At 44.5% G+C, this 22,985-nt stretch overlaps 1 protein-coding gene across 1 annotated transcript in view; it reads right to left on the bottom strand.

Moving 5' to 3' along the window:
- Positions 1–1,309: 1,309 nt before the first annotated feature.
- The window catches only part of TRAPPC12 (trafficking protein particle complex subunit 12), a 74,664-nt gene continuing 52,988 nt past the window's right edge, over positions 1,310–22,985 (bottom strand). The window contains exons 10-13 of the mRNA XM_060234401.1: positions 14,002–14,100; positions 5,217–5,317; positions 3,895–3,982; positions 1,310–1,667 (exon numbers count right to left, since the gene is read on the bottom strand). Of these exons, the coding sequence (XP_060090384.1) occupies positions 1,425–1,667; positions 3,895–3,982; positions 5,217–5,317; positions 14,002–14,100 (531 nt within the window). The 3' untranslated portion in view covers positions 1,310–1,424. The remainder of the gene's footprint in view (positions 1,668–3,894; positions 3,983–5,216; positions 5,318–14,001; positions 14,101–22,985) is intronic.

Consider the following 22,985-nt stretch of genomic DNA (forward strand, 5'->3'; position numbering starts at 1 on the left):
TTAAATGCAGCATACTATGGTGGTTATAGCAAAAAAAGACTGAATTGTTTGGTGTAGTGGTTAAGTGTGTGGACTCTTATCTGGGAGAACTGGGTTTGCTTTCCCACTCCTCCACTTGCACCTGCTGGAATGACCTTGGGTCAGCCATAGCTCTGACAGAGGTTGTCCTTGAAAGGGCAGCTGCTGTGAGAGTCCTTCAGTCCCACCCACCTCACAGGGTGTTTGTTGTAGGGGAGGAAGATAAAGGAGATTGTGAGCTGCTCTGAGATTTGGAGTGGAGGGTGGGATATAAATCCAATACCATCTTCTTTACCTTTTTTGCCATCGTTGCAGCTGATTTATGGTGACCCTGTAGGGTTTTCAAGGCAAGAGACACACAGAGATGGTTTGCCATTGCTTGCTTTTGTGTAGTGACCCTGGTATTCTTTGGTGGTCTCCTATCCAAGTACCAGACAAGGCCGACACTGCTTAGGCTTTCCAAATCTGGCTAGTCTGAGAGATCCAGGTCAGGGGCTTTCTTTCCTTGGGGTACGCAGATTTTGAATTTCTGAGACGAATGGGTTGGATCTGCTAGAAGCAGTACTTAAGAGCCTCCTACATCAGTGAAAAGCTCTTTGTACTGGATGGAAGTTCTATGGCTAGCAGAACAGATCCAGAGATTCGAACCTGTACCTCGCCCCTTATATGCTGATACATGCATTCTGGATCTATTCCATTGCATTTGTTTCACAGAATCAGAAGATGGATGGAAGAAACCAGCTTGGGGGCATCAAAAGCCCCAAAATTCAAATGCTAATTATTTATGCATATTCCTGCCCCACAGTTGCCTTGAGGAAGTCACTGGCAGCAACTTTATGTTTATGCAGGTCGGATTCATCTAAGAATTGTCACTGAATCACCTGCAGCAATTTCATGGGATATAGCTGGTTGGTGACACAATTCACAGGAAGAGTGGAACAAGCTTGTCTTCATAATTTGCTATTTTATTACAGCGTTCCTCCCTTCACCCGACCAGCACTCCGATTATAAACATGCAATGAGTTCAGCTGGTGCCGTTTTACCAATAAGCCTTGAGTGTCTTAAGAACAAAAGCCATCAAGACAAGTTAGCTCAAGTATGCAGCTATATGAAGGGGGGTGGGGGGAAGAGCCTTATCTGAGTAATTGTGACTGCATGTACTATAAATTGGCAATAACTGCAGGGATGAAGTTGGCTGTCGATCAACATAAAACCCCTAGGGGTAATCGCCAGGATTTGTTGAAAACAGACCAGAGTATAAGCTCTTACAATGTAGCCATTCTACCATATGTTTATAATTAAAAAGCTCTTTATTGCACTTAGCTAGAGGAACATTTACAGATTAGCAGGAGTATATACAACTTCTGAAAAGTTAGTTTTTCCCAAACAGAGAAAAGGAGAGGGGCTCATCCTAACTTGAGACACTGAGTGTTGAAGCTGTCTCCCTCTTTGACAGCCACCGCCTCAAGCAGAGCCTGTTTCTTCTGCATGCTGCGGGAGGACTCCAGTTCGTACATGGTTGTCAAATTGAAAAGAACGCTCTCATGGAGGTAATGTTTAGGGTCCTGCTGAACCATTCCTTCCAATTGCCGGAGGGAATCCTTCAGTTTCCCCAGATAAAGCAAACAAACAGCCGCGTTGTTGTTAGCCTAGAGAAAATTGTACATTAGAATATTTATGAAGCCAACAGGTACAGTTCAAGATAAATCCTTACACATTCTAACATGCTACTCTATCAAAGACTTAGCACAGGAGACAGGCTTGGGTGGTCTCCTTTCTTCAGAAGGTGCTGGGGAATCAGCTGTTAGCGGCTAACTGGCAAGAAGGCAACAGCAGGCAGAGACAGTCAAAAATGCAGGGGGAGGGGGTGGGGCACCATGACCCAAGCACAGAAAGACTGGACATCTGCCACTCACTGCATGAAAACCCGGGACCAACTTAAAGCAGTGAGAGGTGTTACTTAGTGTGATGTAATGGTTAGATTACCAGTCTTAAGAGATGCAAATTCTTCCGGAATTCAGAAGTCATGCAATTTTGTGTGTGTATGTGAATGTGAAAACAGAAATGCGGAGGGACATTCAAGCACATGCAGTACTAACTTTCCTATGGAACTCACACCAGTTTTTCTGGTTTAATAACATAAAATCCATACTTTATAACTTAGGTATAATATAGAATTGTATTAACATATGGAATTTAAAAGCATAACTGTCTTATCTCTCTACCAGCAAAATTGTGAATATATCCAAGAAAAAGTAACAAACTGTTATACTTATGCTGTTTTAACATATTTCGTCCAGTTCATGAGGGAAAAAAAATTGTTTCAGAGTATTTTCTGTTTTCCCCAAATTTTCTTATTTATCCAGTGGAATGTTTAAAACAAGTCCTCAGACTTCTTTATGTTATTATACATGTTGATTGAGGAAAATGTCTTAAAAAGCATTGAGTTTATTTACAAAGGAAAAAAAATGTATTTAATAGGCATATTCTTCAGTGCGCCCTCAAATTTCCCATTTTTTCCCATCAGATAGTGCATTATGAGCAAACGAAACCATGTCCGTAAAATCATTGCACTCATGGTTTCTTCCCCTCCACGAAGTTTCAGTGCTTCCCAAAACTTTCCAACATCTCAGATTTTTTCTGATGGGTAATCTGTCTCAGGTTCAGAACTGTTGGGAGGAGGGCTTTTCCTCTGCTTCCCCCACTCCTCCCACAGCATCATGACGCTTCTGTGCTCCATGCCTGTTTGGCTTGACTTCTCAGTCTGTTTCCCCCAAAATCTGTTTTACTCTGTTTTGGGAAAGATCACGGCAAAGCAGGGCACAGCTGCTGTGTGTGCAGGGAAGTCTGGGTTCTCCTGGTCCTGTTGACCCAGCAGCCATGTTCCCTGTCCTGATCCTCACAACAGCTTTCCTGCCCTCACATGCTGCAAGGAAGTATTTTGAATGTTTTTAATAGGCAGCTGATATATCAGTATAATGGTATATCTGTATGCCTATTGCTGTTTTTAAAAAAATAATCTTGGAAAAGCTCTCCCCCTCTCATCGTGCAGTATGTGTGTGTGTGTGTGTGTGGGGCTAACATGGAAAATAACAGGAAAATTTCCACCAGGAAGTCCCATTGCTGTTGCACTGCATCAATAGCTTCAGCAACACCCAGACTTCCATAGGGAGGTGTTGCCACATGGAAAGGCCCTGACTTAAGAATTTCATAAATTCCACATGAATTAATGGCAATTTTCTTTGCACTGCTCCTCAAAATTAAGTCCTCACACTTTCAAGCTATATATCTGGAGTGAGTAAATCTTTTTCTTATAAGGTATTAGATTCTTCTCAAAGGAAAAAAACCCACACATTTTATATGGGTTATTTTCAGTGCTTCCCAAAGTTTTTCAATTTTTTTAATTGGAAACACAGAAAAAACATTCTTAGAAAAAAACAGGGGTTTCCCCCCTTAATTTTTCTGTACCACCCTGTGTGCATTCAGACTAGGATCGGGGTAACCCTGGTCAAACCTCCACTCTGTCATGGAAGTCTGCTAGGTGATCTTGGGCCAGTTCTTCTCTCTGCCTCAGCCTAACCTACCTCTCAGCGTTGTGAGGATAAAACGAAGAAAGTGAGAATGATGTAAGCTGCTTTGGGTCCTCATTGCCATGAAAAGCAGGTATAAATATCTAAATGAACCTCTGCATCCTTCTGAGTATGATTTTGAAATAGTTATTCTTCTTCAATGACTTTTGGATACTTCTCCCTCAAAGCAATTAGAAAGTCTTGACTGACTGTACTGCACCAGTTACATTTTGAGGCCTGGGATCTAAAGGGATAACGCCTCAGAAGCCAAATGAACCATGAATTCCGTTAGAAAAAAAAATCTTACCACAGCATTTGATGGGTCAATCTTCAAAATCTCTGTGAAGAATTTGTGAGCTTCTGCAAAGTTATTTTGACCAAGATGGAGAAATGCTCTGGAATGCAAGGGGAGGGGGGAGGGACAGAACAATCTTTTATAAGATCGCTCCTACTCAAGAAAACTCAAAACAGTAAGCATATTACAAAAAGGAACTAGTAGCCTCAATAAGGAAAATATTCTTGATTTCTGTTCTTCATGAAAGTCTCTCAAGCGAGCTGTAAACTATGTCTTGGATTCACTGGAGGGTTTCTATGGATGAAAGGAGTTCTACTCACAAATTGAAACTTTTCTACCTGCCCCTTCCACTGCAGCCCCAAAGACCCCTCAGCGCTGCTCTGGGGGCTCCAAGGCCCCAAAGGAACTGCATTTCAGGGGTCATTTGGAATTGTAATGGGAGGGGCAGGGGAGAAATGCATATTCTGTGGATGAAAATCTTTCCATCTGCAGAACTGAATTGGTGGATCCAAGCCTATGATTTAGCAAAGGGGGATTTAACTTCCAGGGTAAACTACACAAAACGAAGCTATACTCTAGCAGAAACAATACATTAACACACAAGCAAACTGAGGTTTGCTACCTCGTACACATCAAAAGGCAGCAGTACTGAATCTCACTGGGCTGGATGCAAACTAAACTGGCAATTTTCATCAATTCTCCCCTTCCTGCTGCAGAGCCCCCTCATGTTGTTCTTCAGAGTCCCCAATCCAGGAGCAGCATTTTGTGGAGATCTGTAGGCTGCAGTGGGAAGGGAGAGCCAGGAAAGTTTTGTTTGGCTGATGGAAAAGAAGACCTTTAAATGGCTGGAGCAATATCTGGTTGGAGACCTTTACTGCACTGTTCTAATCATATGCAGGTGTAGTAGCAGACAGCATCCTTGTCCTACAATTCTATCACTTAGAACACTGGGCGTTCTTGAAAATTTCTACAGCTACCAAACGAAGTTGGCTATCTGTTGTAACTACAAATAAGGCTTCTTTGCACTTGAAATGTATACTGTGATATCTGTATTGGGAAGCAATTAAAAACCCTGAGTCCTTGGTGGACAAGAAACTTTTAAAACACCAGGTCTTATAACAAAGGAAAGACAACTTCAATGCAGGATAAACATGGCTACATCATGTCTTACAGATCTCATGGGCCAATAGATGCCAATCCATCTTTCTTCTGACAGTTGTAGCAACATAAAACAGAAATGAAGAGAAGGGGATATTCTCTAAGGCCCTTTAATGTTCACAGTGCATTCTTTGCAAAATCACATTTAAGACTAATTTAGCTTTTAGATTTCCCACCTGTTCATTAAAACCATAATTTGGCTCTTCAGTCCATCCAATTTTGAAGTCACTTTCTCGACATCTTGAAAATATTTTTCAGCAGTTTTTATGTCTCCAATCTGGATAGCACAAAATGGTAAAAAACAGAGAAGTTACTACAATTAGTGAAAACACACAAGAGACTCATCAAAAGGAAGGTTTCCATACAAAAACATCTCCCAATACTGGGGGAAAAAAGGAGGTGGGGAGAGAAAGATGACGTGCAGGGAATATTAACGAACTCCCACTTAAAATATGCACAGCTAATACTGGAGCAAGAGCAACAGATTCATGAGGCCATTCATTTTAGAAAATATTCTAGTTCCCATGGCTGTTTGCAGAAGAGATGGACAGCCATCGGCTAAAATGATTTTGAGCCCAAGGGGATCTTGATAGAATTCTGCCCCCTGCCCTGCTCCAGCTGTACCAAAGGATGCTTTTGTTTCCTCAGTTTGGAAAATCGCTCTGAATGCGCAACTGGATTTCTTGGGTTGTAGAAAATGACCATTTTAAGGCTGCAACTACAGGCAAAAGGGGGAATCTGTCAGCTGATCTTTTAAAATTTCTGTATCTTGCAGCTATGGGGCAGGAAAATGGACCTGGACTTGGACCACAGCCCAGCAAAGGACTTTTAATCTTTTTATCCAAGCTGCCTCTCTTTGCCCTGAACTGCAGCTGTTCCAAGGGGGGGGGGGGCAAACAAACGAACAGGGACGTACCCAGAACTGAGAGCTATTTACGTTTCCAGCCAATTAGTATAAAAAGTTGTCTGCAACCTAATTCACCTCCTGTATTTTCTATAGCAGTTTTTAAAAGGCCATCACCCCAAATGACTGGCTTCCCTGAAGGAGAGAGAAGGGTTTTTGAGGGTTTTTTTTGTGTGACTGAAAGCGAGTTGCCTCTACAAACAGCCAGAAAGGGAGAAAAAAAATGAGACCAATTTTGAGTACTACTTACTCTGTGTGCCAGTGAAGAAAGGAAATGAGGTCACTCATCAGAATTGCCAGAGAGCTTTTCAAGCAAGAGGTACTTTACTGGCTCTCATTTTATCTTGCTGCAACACAAGGCCGAAAGATTTTGGGTTGCTCCTCGAGAGGTAAGAGGCTCACACCTTAATCTCTTGTGATTCACAAAGTGGAAGGCAGCTGCCTAGCCTGTCCTGGGCAGCAGCAAAACCCAGAAGCAGGCTGTGGGGCTGGGTTCAGGGTGATGGGTCACAAGTACTGTCTATGCCTGGGCTCAAAGACAGCGGTTTCTCAAGACCATAGGGTAGAATGAGATTTTAGTATGGGTGCATGCCAGCTGCAAACAGTGGCTCTCAAAGTATTAGATTTAGAGATTGCACGGAATGGCCCGTGTCTCCATAATAGCTTCTGAAGATTCTTTTGGTCCTTTTTGATAGATTGTTTCTCCACTTTTATACTCAGAATTAAACTTTGTTGGTCTCAAACTTTGTTCTGTTGCTTCAGATCAACATGGCTACCCACCTGAATCTATAATTATTAACACCATACACATTTCAGTGAAAACAGGATTGCACTTACCTCTCTAACTTGTTCATTGAGTGGTCTTCTGTGCAGACATACATGGGACTGCACTTGTGCAGGTCTGCCATGGAGATATTTTCTAAAGCTCTCTATACATTTTGGAGTGCTTTCCCCCTCTCCTCAGTCCTTTTGCTGCTGTCGTGGAAGGACCTCGTGAGTACAAGGATCCCACAGTGGGGAAAGGAGGAAGGGACACACAGAAACCACGAGATGGAACAAAGACCACTAGATGAACAACAGTTACAGGTAAGTGCAACCCTGTTTTCATCTTTGAGCCCTGAGCCTGCTTCGACAGAGAGGAGGGGATATAAATCTAATAAATCTAAATCTAATCGTTGTGGCTTCTGTGCAGTCTGACATGGGAGGTGGGTGTGGGATCCTCAGCAAAACAAGGACTGACAGATTGCTTTCCCCACAGCTGCATCTCAACTGGAGTCACAGTGCTTGAAAGGGCCAGTGGCAGTCTTTCTGGTGCCCTAGGCAGCTGGAGGGGAGTCCCTTTTGGCCCATATGCCCTACTCACAAACCTGTGCCCCTTCTCCCCCCTCACTCCGCTTTAGGCTTACTCATGAGCAAGCCTCCCTGCCCTGAATGGGGCACACATCAGCGAAGAAGCCTGGTGCTGTCAGTGTCTCTGCAGGAACTTCGAGACTGGCGGCACGTGCTCACCTCCTTGGGAGTAAACGTGGCAACACCCTACTTTTGCATGCCTGAGTGGTGAGGGTATACACCTACCAGAGCCCTTCTGAGCTCTTCCTCTCCCCCCAAGAGGCAGCGCCAGCGAGCAGGAAGTCCTGGGCTGCCTCCTCCCCCCCAGCACTTTCTTCCTTCCACGCTGGCTTCCTTTCCATTTCCTCCCACATACCTTTCCTGCTGGCTTCAGGGCCAAGCCGGCATTGCTGTGAGAGTGGGGCTGGCCAGGCACACCGCCTGCAGAGGGGCACCTGGCATGGTGCAAGGGAGGAGAGGCAGGGAGGAGGGCTGGCTGGTCCCAGCCTCCTTGCTCAGCCCATTTCTTCCGGCCTTGGGAAAGGAAGGAGTGAGTGAGCTTGGGCCCCTTTCAGGAAGGAAGAAAGAAAAAGGTGGCAGCACATTGATCAGTAGAGTGGCCTGCCTGCCTAGTGATGCCAGTTCCTGGCACCAGCTCCAGACTCCTCCTGCTCCTCTAGTGAACCCTCCTGGGCCCCCACCCTCCCAGCCCCTCAGAAGGAGGCAGCAGAGGCTGTGGCTATGGCAGGAAAGGGGGGAGTGACTTTGAGCGAGTGAGGAAGAGGGAGTGACCAGGAGCAATATGAAGGCCCTGCTGATCAGCTGATCGGTGGTCCTTTCACTGATGGAGCAAGGGCAGTGGCTGCTCCTGGCCACCCTCCTGTGCAATTTAAACTGCCTGGGAGGGAGGGGGCAGCTCTCACCCTCCCAGCTTTTGCTCCAGCATGGTAGTGGCTACCGCCACCATGAATCAGATGGGGCGAGGGTGCCCAATTCGGCACCCTCGCAGGGCCGCAGCCCAGGCAACGGCCAAAGGTCGCTAATGGTGTGCCGGCCCTGGTGTTTGATGAACATCATTGGAGATTACCATGTGGCTGCTTTGCAGATGCTGTCCAAGGAGATATTGCTAAGGAATGCTGCAAAAGATGACTGAGACCTGGCCAAGTGTGCTCTAAGGTGGAACGGTCAGTTGACCTTTGAGACGGAGTGAGCTAACTGTATGGCCTTCACCATCCAACATGAGATGGTTTGAGAGGAAGCTGCCTGGCCTTCATAGGGGCCAGCAAAACAGATCAGAAGGTGGACAATACCTTCAGGAGGAAACCCAGACTTAGCCAGAGTGCAGCCTTACCTCAGTGAAATCTAGTGAAGGGCAAAGGAGAGTGTGAGTCCTCCCACTTTGTGAGCAGAGGTAATTGCCAGGAGTAGGCTACCTTATAGGAGAGGAAAGGCAGGTCACATGGGACAAGGGGCTCAAAAGGCTTGAACATTATGGCAAAGACCACCAGTGAAAGATTCCACTGGGGAATGGGTGGGAGTGTCATGGGCCAAAAAAAACAGAGGAACCTATGATGGGGTTCTGGAAGGCTGAAATGGCTGACAAATGAACTTTCACTGAGACACTGCTACACCACTATCTTTCAGGTGTAATAAGTATTCAAAAATGCAGTTCAACAGGCAGAACTCAGGGGTAAATCCACGGGTAGCTGCCTAGAGAGAAAACCTAGATTATTTGGCAGCACAAGACTTCCTTGTTGAGGGGCATCTGAAAGACAACATGACACACTGTCAGACCACTCAAATGGAATCATAGCAGCTAGACAAACAGGCGCAGGGTTTGGACATCATGGTGAAGGATCGAAAGTAGCAGGTTCTAAGCACATCATGTCAAGGTGCAGGGACTCAGTCAACTGTTTGGCATATAGGTGGAGATCCTCTGTCACAGAAAAGGGACGGTTTGCAATGCTTTCATCAGGTGATGGTTCTGAGGGAGTGTCAGAACCACCTAAGAATGAGGATTTCTCTTTGTCTGATTCCAAAGAGCTTGGCTCCACAGCAAACAATGCCAATGGCTGGGCATAAAGGGGCCAGGAGCTCAGTTGCACAGGGTGGTAACTGCTGTTCCCACTGCCTAGGCCAGCACATGGATGGCGAAGCACACTAGAACCATTGTGGAGTGGTTGGTCCACAATAGTGTGGACCCGAGGAGCCACTTGAGAATCTGTGTTGCCACTTAGCTAGGGGAAATTCAGCTGCAGAGGGGGACTCAATGATCTCTTCATTGGAAAAAGGAGAAAGAAATGGTCTCTGAGTCAGGGTTCAGTGTCAACAGGTGAGGGACAGATCTCCTGCCCATGTAGAGGAAGAGTGAGAAGTCTTCTTCTTGGACTTGGGACTTTTTCTTCTGAGGTGGTGGTACTGAGGAACATAATGCTTTCTTTGGTGCTGATAGTGGGCCTAGTTCTGATATAGATCCTGATGATACTGGCCCTGAAGGGGGGGGGGGGTCCAGGCCCTATGCTGTGGTTCCAACTCCTTAGAAGGGGTCTGATCTTTGCCCAGAGCTGCCAAAGCCTTTCCCCAAAGGGCAGCTTTCAGTGTTGAAACCTGATCCAGATGAGCTTTTGGGGTACTTGCAAATCAGCCAAGCAGAGACATTGAGAACTTCACCCAGGCACTGTAGACAATGATCATACCAGAACCATCACCTGATGATCATTTTTAGGCTGCATTCAGCACACTTCTTGAATAGAGCCATAACATGAGAAAAAGTCCACCCCCCCCCCCACTTTTAAGGACCAGAATGAAGTGATAGTGATCAAAGAGTAAAACAATAGTAGAAAGAGGAGGGGGAGGAACCTGAGGTGAGTTGCAGAAGAGAGCGAAATGCCTCTTCTCCATGGTGGTGAAAGGACTGAGGGAAGGAGTGCTCGCACTGCCCATTACATACCAACTCTCTGGAAAGAAGTCACCAGTGAGGGGTGGGAGAGAGCACACCAAACCTTTTCTACAGAGCTTTAGAAAAGATCTCTAGGGCAGTCTTGTGCAAGTGTGGTCCCATGAAGTCAGGAAGATGAATAATGATGGCTGAGCAACAGCCAAAACAGTTTCTTGAGTAATCAATGCCCTTTTCTGGCACACTGGAGTGGATCCTGTGGAAAGATCCACATGTAGAAGCGCAGAGGTAATTTTTGCTAATGTTGCCCACTGCAGCGGCAGCTCTTGAACTCCTCCCTCATACTGCTCTGGGGGGAGGGTCTCCCATCCTCTTTGAGCAGCATTTTCAAGGCATTTCAGGCTGCAGTGGGGAGGGAAGCCATGCTTCCATGCGCGGAATTTAAATGGGATTCAGCCCTTCATAATCTCCAGTGGGGCTTCACTGCTGCATTTAAAAGTTCACTTTTAAAAAAGGCTGCTCTCTCACATTCTCATCTCCCCTGCCTTCAACATGATAAGATATGACTTGCCATCTCTTCTTCTGGACTTCAGAAGTGTAAAAAGGAAGAAGAATGTTGACAGGCAAGGGAGGACAGATGCTGTTCTGGGTGCAGCAGCCCCAAACAGTTTTGGGAAGGAGCAGTGTTTTTCATTGCTACTTGTTCAAGGTTATGTAAGCAGGGCCAATAGGTTTTGTGTGCTTTGTCTTCCTTTCTGCTGCACTCAAAGGAAAAGGCCCTGTTCTGACAGTAAAACCACTAATTCAAGAATATCCAATAATCCCTCTTTCCCTCAAGGCCCAATGTAACAGCTAACGCTGAGGAAGACAGGACTCCCTTCAGAGCCTGTTAACATTGCTCTTCGAATTGGACAGACAGATTGCTCCTCTGAGACACAATCCACTCTCCTCAGATTCTCCCCAAGGTTGGGAACGCTGCTTTTGAAGCAACCGACCTCACAGCCAACAAGCACAGCCTGAAAGTGAACTCTGCTCTTCTGTGTGCTCCTCTGCAGCCACTTAAAGAGACACTGATGACATCTACTCACAGATTACAAGCCTTTCCTTTAATACAAACGGGTTCAATTTGTTGTGTGTGTTTTAAACTTGCCTTTCCTAAAATGTTTTCTTTTCTTTTTTTACAATTAAAATATCAATTTACTGTTATGTTACGTAAAATATTTCACATTTTGTCAACTGCAATCTTTAAAACAAACTAGTGTGGATAATGACACTTTTAAGGAAATGTTAGCTGAGTCGTTATACTTCCTTTAAAAATGAAACTTAGACCTTCAACCCAATCCAAAATCCACTGGCAAATGGTCACTGAGGTGGATATGGAAACTGCATTATCTAGCATGCATGAAAGCACCCTGGGGATGCTTTCATACATGCTGAATAATGCAGTTTCAATCCATTTCAGCAAGTCCATTTCAATTCACATTGCAAAATCTAGTTGCAAAATGCACTGAAAGTGGATTGAAAGTCCATCATTTAGTGTATGTTTTGAAAGCAAGTTCAACGGGACTAAGCTCTAGCCAAATATACGTAGGAATGCAAAGATACCTGCCTCTTAATGAAAGTAAAAATTATAACAGCATCAATATTCTAATTTACTATTTTTAAAAGGAATGTTAAATTTACCAATAAAAGGAGGAAGAAAATTTGAAGCCATCAAAAACGGGAGAAGCGCTTCAAAAGATTCTGAAAATGACAAGATGGCTCCTTGGAAGGTTTTCCAGTCACTGGGAAAATGGGTGGTCCTCTGTCACTTATGAATGCAAAACTCTCTGCAATACAGACCTCTGCAATACAGGCTAATGACCCGACTGACCTTCTGAGCAGCAAGCAAACCTTGGTAAATGGAACAGGGGGGGCTCGGTGGTTCCAAAGGAGGCTGGGATGTCCAGGCAGCCCAAGAGCAAGCAGAACCAAGGGGCCACTGTGGTGCTGGCAGAGCCATAGGATTTGCTCAGCTATGACCTGGGCCATGGCAGCAATGGGTAAAGGCTTGCACACTGCTGTGGCCGCCACAGCCTGGGTCTGCGCTAAGTGGATCCTGAGGCTCTGTTGAATACTGCAGGGCCCACATCAGTCAGCTTGCTCCTGGCTGCCAGTGGCCCTTCAGGAATTTCCCCAGGAAGTCAAGGGGACAGTCTGCCTGTACTGGGTTGACAGGATCTCCGAAGCTGGGCATCAAGAGAAGTACATCGCCAAAAAGCCAGCGGCACTTGACTTGTGCTGAGGATCGATGTGGCATTAATCTTTTTAAAAAGGCTCTCCCAGGGAAATGGCGGCAGCAAATCCAGTTGGTTTATGCCCTTAACCACATATAAATTCTGCCCACTGTGAAAAGCTTGCCACTTCTTACACGGCCGGGAAGGAGAAGAAAGAGAAACACATGCTGGCATTCATCACGACTTGAGGGCCACTGTAAAGAGCTGGACCTAGAGAACTGAAAACTCAGGCATTCCCATATATTTTAGAAGGAAATAGGGGTATTTTTGTGCCCAGATAACTGGGTGTGGGTGTGCATTTAATTTATATTTGGGGTCATTTATATCAAAGTTCAAAATTTCAAGTGAAAAGCTGCTTTTTGAGGTTCTCTAGAGGAAAGAGTGAAGTAAACCCGCAATGAGGCACAGATTTTGCTCTTTAAGGGACTACAGGCTTTTCCATCAGTCTTTGGCTATTTTGACATAGCAGTGACTGTCTGTTTATAACTCTCATTGCTGCTGTGCAGGCAGAGAGGCAGTGTATTGCTGCTTTATAGCAACTGCTGATAGAAAACACCTGGTAATAGCTGGGCAGGATCTGCAAAAATGAACACTTTCCTCCTATGCAAACACGCTTTGATGGCCATCTTTCCCCAAAGGTTGCATCAAACCAGGATTGGGAAAAAATCAGAGCAAAGCAAAGGAAAACCTAGATATCAGACAATTAGGAGATGAAGTCATGTGGATGCTTACAAGCACCTTGGCTGCAGTCTGAATGCCAGACCAAAGCAAAACCTCTGCGTGGAGGCAACTTTTAGCATGTGTTGCTACCTCTGATGGCTGTCTACTGCTCCTAATATGAATGCTCAAGTAAACCAACCAAAGAAGGAACCTGATGCACAAAGAATGGAAGGTTTATCTCCTTTCATGTTTTAAATAACAGTTGGATGGCATCCACCCATCAATCTCCATGATTTAAATAATAGTTGGAAGGCATCTGCCTGTCAACCTTCAATTTTGATATATTTATTTCCTTCACTGTGTTTCCCCCCAGAATTAAACCCAAACAAATGGTGACCACATAAACAAAGCTTGTTATTCCAATTTGGTCCTTACTTCTGTCAGCCAACTTTATTATTGAATGATAATTTACTGCTCACCCTCTGTCTTTATGTATGAACCGGCAACTTCCATTTCAATGCACCTGAAGAAATGGCGTGCACACGAAAGCTCAAACGTGGAATAAACCTTTGTTGGTCTTAAAGGTGTCACTGGACTCAAATTTTTGTTCCAGTGTTTCAAACCAACATGGCTACCCACATGAATCTACCTAGCTGAAAGGCACGGATACTGTTTATTCAGTTGGTCCTCTCTGCTTAAATATAATCTCTTTTGTGCACACTGACTGCTTCTCTGTTAGATAACTTGTTAAAACTGTTGGCTTCCTACCATACCTCCGAATAGCAAGAAGCATCTATGTAATACACAGCCGAGGCAGTTTTTAAGCACACAAGATATTTGTTCTGCCATTGTCAAGAAGGATTGGCATCTGGCTTTATTCAGAGTCCAGTACATACCTGGAGGAAAATCCTTCCAATTCCACTCAACAGCTGAGGCTCTTGCTCAGGGTAATATTTGATGACTGTGTGATAGGTCTCCACAGCAAGCGCATAGTCCTAAGGGGTACAAGAGCACACATACGGATATGCAAAGTCAGCGTTTTCTCTTGGCTCTATGCACACAGTTTCAAAAATGGGGAGGGTTCACACAGGCAGGATAAACAAACATAAGTGGAAATCTCCCCTGAATGGAGAAATAATATCATCTTTGAAAAATGATGGAAAAGTTTCCCCACCCCAGCACTAAATGCTGTTCTGGTTTTAGCAAAAAAAGAAAGAAAGGAGGGGGGATATAGAAGACGACGACCACAGATTTATACCCCACCCTTCTCTCTGAATCGGGAGTCTCAGAGCAGCTTACAGTCTCCATTATCTCCTTCCCCCACAACAGACACTCTGTGAGGCGGATGGGGCTGAGAGAGCCCTCCCAGAAGCTGCCCTTTCAAGGGTGTTGGTGGGAAGCTGCAGAGCCAGATGGGAGAGAACTCCCTCTGTTCCCATTACACAGACATGAGGATGCTCCAAAGGCAAGGCTCAAAGCTGAACCAAACACAGGGGAACCAAATAAAGCTGCCCCATAAGCCACAGTTTAACAGCAACCCAGGTTCATGCACAAAGAGAAAAGGCAAGTGCTGCCAGGGCTTTCTTTCTGGGGGAATGTGGTGGAACAGAGTTCCAGAACTTATGCAACAAAATCCTCAAAGAATGTTTAAAAATTCATGAGGGGCACCCGTGGGTTTCTCCCTCGTTTCTCTCTTGAGTTGCGGCACCTCTTTTTCCAGAAAAAAAAAGCCCTGGGGAGTACATGCACTGAGCATCCTGCGATGACATCAAAACCTTTCTACCCAACAACTGAAGCCTTCTGAGGTTCCAAGCATGGTCAGCTCGGTTTACAGTGCAATTCTAAACAGAGTTGCACCCTTCAAAGCCTATTGATGCCATGGACTTAGAAAGATGCATTTCATCATAAAAGGTAAAAGGTAGTCCCCTGTGCAAGCACCAGTCGTTTCAGACTCTGGGAGGTGACATCTCATCATGACGTTTTCATGGCAGACTTTTTAATGGAGTGGTTTGCCATTGCCTTCCCCAGTCATCTCCACTTCCCCCCAGCAAGCTGGGTACTCATTTTACCAACCTTGGAAGGATGGAAGGCTGAGTCATTCTTGAGCCGACTATCTGAACCAGCTTTCGCCAGGATCTAACTCAGGTTGTGAGAAGAGAGCTCGGACTGCAGTACTGCAGCTTTAACACTCTGCGCCACAGGGCGAGGATGGCATTATTACTCTACTCCAAAAATTGCTTGTTCTTAAAAAATGGCTCCTGCTCTTGCACGTTTTGATAAGGCAGAAGCCACTATAACTAGATGAAGAGAATTTTAAATGAGCTCAGTGCAACTGGACAGCGATTTAACAAAGAAGTCGTTTTCCCTTCCCTTGTTTTGATTGTTGATTGACGGTTTAAATGGTACAACATTAAAAATCAGATTAAGGATGCAGATTTGTCTCTTGAGTACAGCCTCCTGACAGATGTGTTTTGGCCCTGATTTAACTGTAGTTTTTAAATGGAAGAAAAAGAGAGTAAAAATTAAAAACTACATGAGTGTAGAAAGAACAGAACAGGGGCAATTTCATGTAATTGCACTACTGAGAGAGAGAGAGAGAGAGAGAGAGAGAGAGAGAGAGAGAGAGAGAGAGAGAGATAGATAGATAGATAGATAGATAGATAGATAGATAGATAGATAGATAGATAGATAGATAGATAGATAGATAGATATGATTTATGTGTGGTGTTATATTTTAAAGAGCTGTTCCCTTGGATTCCTAATCTGATCCACTCCTAAGGCTCAGGGTGTGTGGAGGTAAGCAGTAACAACAGTAAACATGCAACAAATAAGACAAAATATGAAAGGCTTAACAAATCCAAACCTGATAAAGAAAACTTACAAAAGTTCTGTGCACTTAGCAGAATGGCTATCCCAGTTCTATACAGAACCCATGAGCCTGGGACCAGGTGCAGGGGATTCCACCCCCCCCCCCTTCCTGTGAACTGCAGCTATGTCAGCTGGCTCCGCACCAAAAGCTGCTTCTGAAGCTCCAGGAATTTCAAATCTGCTGCATAATGGGAATAGGGTGGGGTCTCAAAGGCATCTAGAAATGCAGAATTTCCCCATCTGACCCTCTGAATCCCACCAACAGAGCATGTCCCCTTCCCTCCCCACTTCAGGCCACCTCCCTTTCCTTGGTGACGAGTTCCATGCTTGCTCTGTTTTTGAGCAGACCCCTCAAGTATTCCACCCTAGATCGCCTTTTAAGGTGGGGGGGGGAGGCGTTAGTGGGGAAGTTTGTTAATGTGGAGCGGGAAGTCAACTGCTTAGCCTTTCTGCAGCAGGAGGGAAAAAAGGCCTCTGGGTATTTCTTTCGCCCTCTGAGAGGCATCTGGACCAAGAACTTAAGAAGATGATGATATTGGATTTATATCCTGCCCTAAACTCTGAATCTCAGAGGGGTCACAATCTCCTTTACCTCCCCCCCACAAACAGACACCCTGTGATGTAGGTGGGGCTAAGCAGGCTCTCACAGAAGCTGCCCTTTCAAGGACAACTCTGCAAAAGCCATGGCTAACTGAAGGCCATTCCAGCAGCTGCAAGTGGAGGAGGGGGGAATCAAACCTGGTTCTCCCAGATAAGAGTCCGCACACTTAACCACTACACCAGACTGGCTCTCATTCTAACTCATTCTCCAGCTTAGCTTAATTCTTTCTCACCTAGCCAACACAATGTTGAGGACAAAAGCAACAGAGCTGTTAATGGCAAGACAGTGTCTGTTACAGCTGTTGCCTCTATATGCACCTTACACATGTTTGTATCAAACAGTACATTTTCGTCCAATCTGTTAATGAAAATTAGAACCTGCACATACCATTCTAAGCACCACTGGCAGGATCAAGTACAGGATTTAAAGCGATCCTGTTTTCAGTCCCAGTGGTTTTAAGGACATGCTACAAGACCAGAACCCGAGGGTGATGTCTCAGGTTCTATTAAGGCTGGGGGTACTGATTTGGCCATCAGTGGAAGCCTTCCCAGCAAAAGATTCTTTGGAGCTGGCAGCCTCTTTCTGCTTCTTTCAGGTGGTATCACTGCAGCATAACTTAAGCAAGATTTCTGCCGCATCTCCTCTTTCTGTTACAAGAGAGCCTCTGACTCAGAAGAGACTCCTGAAGGAATCGCTCCCCTGCCTTGCTGGGGTTTGCTGCTTTCCCTGCCTGTTTTCACTGTTCAAGGTCTAGCAACTCTCCCATCCCCCCCTCCCCTTCTGTCTTCAGACTGCGCTAACAGCCAAAGATATGGAGAATACATTGGACAAAACTCTTCTGTTTACGTAGGAAAGACTCAACATTTGAAAGCAGGCTAAAAAATTCTAGCAGATATTTAGCTCTTCCTTAGGTTTTCAGAAGCCTTGAAAGGAAAATATAACAAAATAGAGGATTTTGTTAATACGTTTATAGGAAAAAGTAGTAGTTATCAGTTGTATAGGAAAGCAACTATCCCCCCCCCCACCAATTACATGTGTGTGCACGTGTGCGTGTATTTTAAATTGTGTTAATTCAACCATTGGACCCAAGCAGTAATTGGAGGACACACAGCAGAACCAGCTCGCTGAAGATAAAAGCTGGTTTGTGTTTGGTCAGTGACCAATAAGAGGCCTTCTGGGAACCTTATGTATGCCATCTTGAGTTCTGTTGCAGAAGAAAGGCAGGTTCTAAATATAAGAACAAAGAAGTTTTTCCCCCCTGAAGTGGTACACTTTTTCTCATGGGTCTGCATACCTACTTAGAATGCTTATTTGAAAGCTCATCCATGTCAACATCTGCTTCTAATCTTATTCCCAATACATTAGCTTTTCATATGCAGGGTGATACAGGCATCCTCCCTCCCATGTGCATTCAGAAATAGTACAGAAACCCACAAGAGGGCTATACCACAGTCCTGAACATTTGAATGGCTGTGCTTCCTTGAATCTTCAAGGTACTAAAATGGAGAGAGAGAATGCCACTGTAATCTGGAGGGGTAAGGCCTTGCTTGTTCTGGCAAACAAATGGATAATCATTTCCAAATAAGCTGCCCTCCTTCAGATCTCTTCCCCCATACCCATTCTTACAATAATTACTTGTCTTAGACAAATTTTTACAGTAAATGTCAGCATGCATATACAGCACAGACTCTGGATGGTTCCCCATATCATGAATTATACAGAGACATCAATGTACATGACTCTTTATAGAGTGTTATAAAGACCATCCCAAAGGAAGAAAGGGTTGGGGAGTCACTCACAAGTACACTTGTTGTGCCATGAAGGTCTCTTTCTGCAATGGTCTGTCCCAACAAAAATGCTATTCTTGTCCTGATATCCTTCATTGCTATTAGGATTATGATGTTCTCAGGTGAGCACTGCGGCACACCCTGGTTGTGAAGTTAATGACAACTACTTTAACTCACTTTCTGTGGGGTGTTCTTCTAAGAGGGCTACTGCAGTATAGTGCTTGGAGTCTTGGATAAGGCTCTGGGAGTTCAGATCCCCACTCCTCAAGAGCATTTTAAAATACACTCTCCATTCCAGCACTGGAAAAAAATAACTAAAGAAGGGCTTCTTAGGAGGGAAATGAAACAAAAGATGTGAACTGTGCTTCACCAGAAGACAAAAATGCTGAATATCTGCTGTGTTGAAAATTCCATTTGAAACATTAATTAAAAACACCTGGTAGAAAACTCAGAGTTTTGAAAAAACTGAAGTGAGCACTTCTGAAAATCCACTGAAACCAAAGAGATTATTACATAATGTAACAGTTAACAAGGACTATTTTTTTTTTAAAAAAAAACGATTCTAGGAAACTCTTTCTTGACATTTTTCTGCTCAAAGAACAAATGTCTGGTTTCCTTTTAAAACTCAATTTATAATAGTTCTCACAAATTCCCACCCAACATTTTTCTACTGGCTTCACAAGAAACTAGTTAAAAAAATAATAATTTGTCGCGAATTCACAGCTGCCTTGTGGCAATCCTGTAGGATTTTCAAGGCAAGAGACATTTCAGAGGTGGTTTGCCATTGCCTACCTCTCTGTAGCGACTCTGGTGTTCCTTGGAGGACTCCCATCCAACTACTAGCCAGGGTTAACCACGCTTAGATCTGATGAAATCAGGCTAGCCTGAGCTATCCAAATCAGTTAGGATGCAATATACATTTTATCACTAGATGGCAGCAGACTGCACTATGCGCCAATTTCAGCGGGGGGGGGGGGGGGGAGAGATGAATGTTTATTACCCATGAAATGGAAGCTGACACGTGAATGATCTATTTGACAGAATAATAAATAAAAGGTGTGTCAAGTTCTTGAAAACACGCTCTTCATTATCTGTTTTTCTTTGTGAAAAATAATGCAAGAGATTTTTACACCACTCCTGAAATACACTGAGGTATATTTTTCTCTCTAAATTAAAAATGGTAAACTATATAGATAAACTATGCCATCTATTTTAAAGGGCATATGGCTCATACAGTATAAAGTAGGGGTATTAACACAAGTGCAGCTCTGCAGGACAACATGCAAGCGATTTATGCAAACAGCACTCCATTGTAGCACAATTCAGACCTAACCGCAGCCGCTGCCATTGCGTGAAAGACCCTAGGCAACCTTCCCTCAGAGCCAGCTGACATAAGACATGCCCTTTGGCACCAAATCACAGTCTGCCATTCCATCTGAACCATCATCCTTCCTATGGCTTCCTTTGAAATCCTGTTTTGTGTGGAGGGGAGCAAGCCACGGTGCATTGTGCAGATACGATGACCAACAGTGGTTTGCCTCGGCAGCACAAATATTTCATTGGATTGCCACATGCGAGGAGACAGGGAGTAGGAGGGTGGGCGTGAATGTGCCTAAGGGCCTGCTGGAGTTGATTGTGTTAACAAGCCACAGAGTGTCCTCTGGTGAAGCATTTAACTCAGGTCGCTTCCACAAAGAGATCTTAGCTTTGATTTAGCCTCCAAACTGGAGTGGGGCTTTTTTGGGGGTGCTTCTAGACAATGTTGTCCCCTTACCGGTCACTTCCTAGATTTTTCTTGTGTTTTGACGTGATGCCATTCCCCTTGCCTCACCAACCCTGTGGTTGCCATTTCCCCACCACCACTGGAGGGCATTGTGGGGGAGGGGGGGGGCTGGGCTTCTTAAAATTTGGCAATTGTTGGAGCAGAATAACATAACTAGTATTAGGGTCTTCCAAGCTCCTCTAAATCCCCAGATTTTTTTTTAAAGCTTCTAGTCCTTTTTGTCGAAGAGAGAGGTCTTCCCCCTCATCTATGTTCCACACACTGTGGTGAACCCAATCATTCTGCGATGAGCCATTTAAGTTAAAAGAAAGATCCCTTAGGCTGGAGGAAGTCTCTGAACTTGGCTTAGTGAAGGGGGAGGAGAGGGTTAGGAGGATCTACACCCATTTTTAAAAAAAATGAAAGCTGGGAATACAGAGAACCCCTTAGCAGGGCCAGCATTAGACTGCATGGCACTCAAGGCAAGGCTAACCTCTGGCGCCCCCCCCCCCCCCCGGCACTGATAAGGTCACCAAGTCACAGGGGGTTCCCAACTCAGCGCACCAGAAGGCCAGCGCCCTAGGCAATTGCCTAGTTTGCCTCATGGTAGGGCTGGCCCTGCCCTCTAGCAATTTCCAACCACCGGGGACTGGGGCAAGGAAAATCACACAAATGTGTGAACAACCGGGAAAGAACAGGATTTTCCCATCCACATGTCATCTATTTCAGCTCTGCTGCAAGCTTTCCAAAAAGTCTGTAGTGAAGCAGGTTTGGATAGAATGCAGAAAACCCAGGAAAAGCCAGAAGGTGCACAGACGTACCACTGCACTGTGTGGAAGCAGGAAAAAGCCTGTTTCCCAGCAGCTCCCAATCCAGACCAAATGGCCAGAATAGAAATGAGGAAAAGTGGTGACTGCACCAGTGAGCAGAGAGAATGAGAGAGAAGAAGAATTGCAGATTTATACCCCACCCTTCTCTCTGAATTAGAGACTCAGAACAGCTTACAATCTCCTTTGTTTTCTCTCCCCACAACAGACACCCTGTGAGGTGCGTGTGGCTGAGAGGGCTCTCCTAGCAGCTTTCAAGACAACCTCTGAGATAGTTATGGCTAACCCAAGGCCATTCCAGCAGGTGCAAGTGGAGGAGTGGGGAATCAAACCCAGTTCTCTTAGATAAGAGTCCACGCACTTAACCACTACACCAAACTGACTCTCAAGGTGCAAAACGGAAAATTTATTTAGCTCTTTAGGATTCCAACACATTTCACTGTAAGCTTCATCAGGTCCCCTTTTGCATGCCAAGCAGATGCTCTAACACCAAGCCACATCCCCTCCCCAGGACTGGAATCCAGACAACACCTTTAGGATCTCTTTGCGCCCAGCAGAAAATTCTCTTTTGGAGTGGAATCACACCATGGTCCAACGCATACTATTTGTGGAACTTTTCAGAGTGTTTTTTTAATGACTTGCTGTGAGCTGTGCATGTGTGAGGGGAGCAGGAAAAACTCAAATCAAAAGCTTTAGTGGGCGCCCACAGCAATGCTGCGCAGTTCTCTGGACGGTGGCCACCGCTTTGAATTCCCATTTTCCTTCTGGAGTTCAGTATACAACAGTCACTTGTGGAAGGAGGATGTTTAATGCAAATGATACCCAAGTTGTTAAGTGGAGACAGCAGCATTCAAGGGAAAGTTGCAAGCAGATTTTAATGACGGCTTGAATGCAATGCTGCCAAAAAAGAGACCAGAATTCTCAAAATGGCCTTGGAAGTCTGTATTTAGAGAAGGATGTTTATGCAAACCATTACTGCATTGGGATCTGAGATTGAGTTGTAGTGCTTCAAAAGAATCATTATATTTAAAAAAACTCCAAATAGTAAAAGAAACAGATGGCCAGTCACTACTAAAGGGAGATGCTACACTTAGTATGAAGGAGGAGAAGAAAAAGGTTTGGACGTAGAGAAAGAAATTCTATAGAAAACAGTGTAATATAGTCACTTCAACATCTTAAAAGGCAGTTTTATTATTTGTTTCATTGGTATTTTTTTAAAAAGGCATTTTGATGGTATTTTAACTATGGTCAGATTGTTTCTGTGCACTGTTTTATATTTGGGATAAATATCTTTATTAGCATAAACAAGAACCTAAATAAGGTTTAGCTCATTTGTCCTCAGTTTTGACTAATTTACAAATGGAAAACTGTTACATCCCCACAAGGATCTGAACCTACATCTATGCAAAGTTCAAAGTCAGCCTTTTGTCTTTTGGGAAACGCAGGGGTTCTTGAAGTTTGATTTTCAATAATGTAGCACTGAAAAAGTTTAGTCAATTTTTTTTTTTTAAAAAAAGTAACGTATGTGACAAGCCAAATCAACCTCTTAGGCCAGTCTAAGTTTCAATTTATTTGAGAGATTTCTATGCCACATCAAAGCCCTGCTGAAGGTGCTTTATAGTCTAATAATAAGTTAAAGATATAAAACAGCCAGCCATTAAAACAAACCCAGGGACAAGAACAGCAGAAAACAGACCTCAGGCAAGAAGACCATCCATTAAAAAGCCAGAAAGGTAAAACCCCTAATTAAAAGCCTGAGGGAAAAGATACACGAGGCACCACCATAGAAAATGCCCATGTATCTATTTGCTACCGGCCTCACCTCTAAAGGTGCGAGGCACGGGGGGGGGGGGGGCAGGAGATGGTCCTTCAGGTAACCTAGCCCCAAGCCATTCACTTAAAGGTCCTTTGAATTGTGCCTCAAAAGCAATTCCATTACTTTGCATTGTGCCTCAAAACAGATGCAAGACAACAGACACAACTGGAAAAAAAAGGAATTAATGTCCGGTGATAGCCCCACTTCCCTGCCACACTT

Source organism: Heteronotia binoei, chromosome 1 (genome assembly GCF_032191835.1).
Source record: "Heteronotia binoei isolate CCM8104 ecotype False Entrance Well chromosome 1, APGP_CSIRO_Hbin_v1, whole genome shotgun sequence".
NCBI classification, from domain to species: domain Eukaryota; kingdom Metazoa; phylum Chordata; class Lepidosauria; order Squamata; family Gekkonidae; genus Heteronotia; species Heteronotia binoei.